This window comes from Populus euphratica, unplaced genomic scaffold, assembly GCF_000495115.2.
Source record: "Populus euphratica unplaced genomic scaffold, PopEup_1.0 scaffold664.1, whole genome shotgun sequence".
NCBI lineage: Eukaryota > Viridiplantae > Streptophyta > Magnoliopsida > Malpighiales > Salicaceae > Populus > Populus euphratica.
The window spans coordinates 84860-86624 of NW_011500532.1; the positions used below are offsets into that span (position 1 = coordinate 84860).

The 1765-nt window shown below is 38.4% G+C and overlaps 1 protein-coding gene across 1 annotated transcript; it reads left to right on the plus strand.

The window, feature by feature from the left end:
• The first annotated feature begins 405 nt into the window (after window positions 1-405).
• LOC105115233 (transcription factor MYB114-like) lies at window positions 406-1493 on the plus strand. The gene is made up of 3 exons (XM_011012078.1): window positions 406-710; window positions 827-956; window positions 1072-1493. Exons 1-3 carry the CDS (start codon window positions 569-571, stop codon window positions 1400-1402), a joined length of 603 nt encoding a protein of 200 aa, XP_011010380.1. The 5' UTR covers window positions 406-568; the 3' UTR covers window positions 1403-1493.
• The last annotated feature ends 272 nt before the right edge of the window (window positions 1494-1765 follow it).

Below are 1765 nucleotides of genomic sequence, written 5' to 3' on the forward strand. Positions count from 1 at the left end.
TTAAAACTAAGTCCTATATTTAAATCTAAGCAAATCCATATATCTCTCGTAAAACAAGAACACATCACATGCAAATGAGCTTGCATACTGGCTTCGGAGAGTTCTATTCTTCTCGGGGCAATTAAAGCAAGCATGTTTCTGTGTGCATGTGTGCAACATTGTAAGCTTCTACTGAACAACAACAGCCCTTGGATCTCATTCCTCTTCTCATGCATAGATCATTTCCCTTACATTTTTGTCTAAGTCAAGTACATGGGCAGTAACTCACATGTATGGACTTGCTACATACTAAATTTACCACCCTCTTCAATCATGAGCCATTCGGACTTCACTTGGGGAGACCGAGATGCAAAATCCTGAATTACATCAGTATTGTATACAGCTGCCTGGGTTTCCATATATTTACCAAAGAAAGGTAGGTCAGATAATATCTCCCCTATCTATGTACTCCTAGAATAAATAACTTGAAGACTTAAGTGCAACTCACTCCAACTCTGTCTTCTTGTCCGAAACACCAATCTTGCTTCCTTGAGGGAGAAGGGAGTGCGAGAACAGAAAAACTAGAAAAATGCCACTGGCTCCTAGGAGAAGTAAATGCGGTCAAAGGGAGGCTAACAAAGGAGCATGGACAGCTGAAGAGGACCAAAAACTGGCCCGAGTCATTGAAATTCATGGTCCAAAGAGGTGGAGATCAATTGCTGCCAAAGCAGGTATTTTGAATGAGTGAATGTCTATAATACCAGTGAAAATACACGCAAACTTTTAGCCCAATTGTTTCATTAGAACTCGTCAACTATTTTGGATTTGATCGTACTGTGTACTGCAGATCTGAATAGATGTGGCAAGAGCTGCAGGTTGAGATGGATGAATCATCTTAGACCAAATATTAAGAGAGGCAACATATCAGACCAAGAAGAGGACTTGATACTCAGGCTTCATAAGCTCCTTGGTAACAGGCAAGCTTATCACAATTTTCCTTCTCTCACTTTCCTTCTCTCTCATTATGTTTCAATGAAGGAAATACATGTTGGGCGAAGTGTTTTGACTTTGATGAATTTATTCCTCATTTAGATGGTCTTTGATAGCTGGAAGACTGCCTGGAAGGACTGATAATGAAATCAAGAACTACTGGAATTCTCATTTGAGCAAAAAGATAAAGCAAAAAGAGGAGAAACCGGTAATAATCTCAACATCGAAACAACCTGAGCCAGAGAAAACCAATGCACTGGGTATGGATAATATTGCCAAGGGAAGGGAGGAGGGTACTTCTAAGAGACTTGTGGACTCAAAATCTAGCTTTGCTGGGGATGACTTCTTTGATTTCTCCAATGAGGACCCTGTGAATTTGGAATGGATGAGTAAATTCCTTGAGCTGGAAGAGTCTTTGTATGAATTTCCATGATATTGTATGTTGCCTTTCGAAGTAGTAGTTCATGCATTCGTATTTTTGTGATGCTAGCTATTGCAAGTTAAGGAGGTCTTCGATAATTTAAGGAAAACCCCACGGTTTTGCCTTTTGTTTTCTTCTATTTGTCGATGCCAGTGTTGTTAGCAGTCAATAGATGTGAAGGATTTTCCATGGATTTACAAACTTCTATATTTCGTCCAGCAGTATGATTGTGTAGTTTGAATCTCTAGCATTTGCATGGATAGTGATTAGTACTTAAAAGTGTATTTTTATCATGGTTTTATATCATCATTTTGCACTTGAAATATCAATAACTCCTTAACTAAAGCATGTTTTATAATAATATATCTAATAATA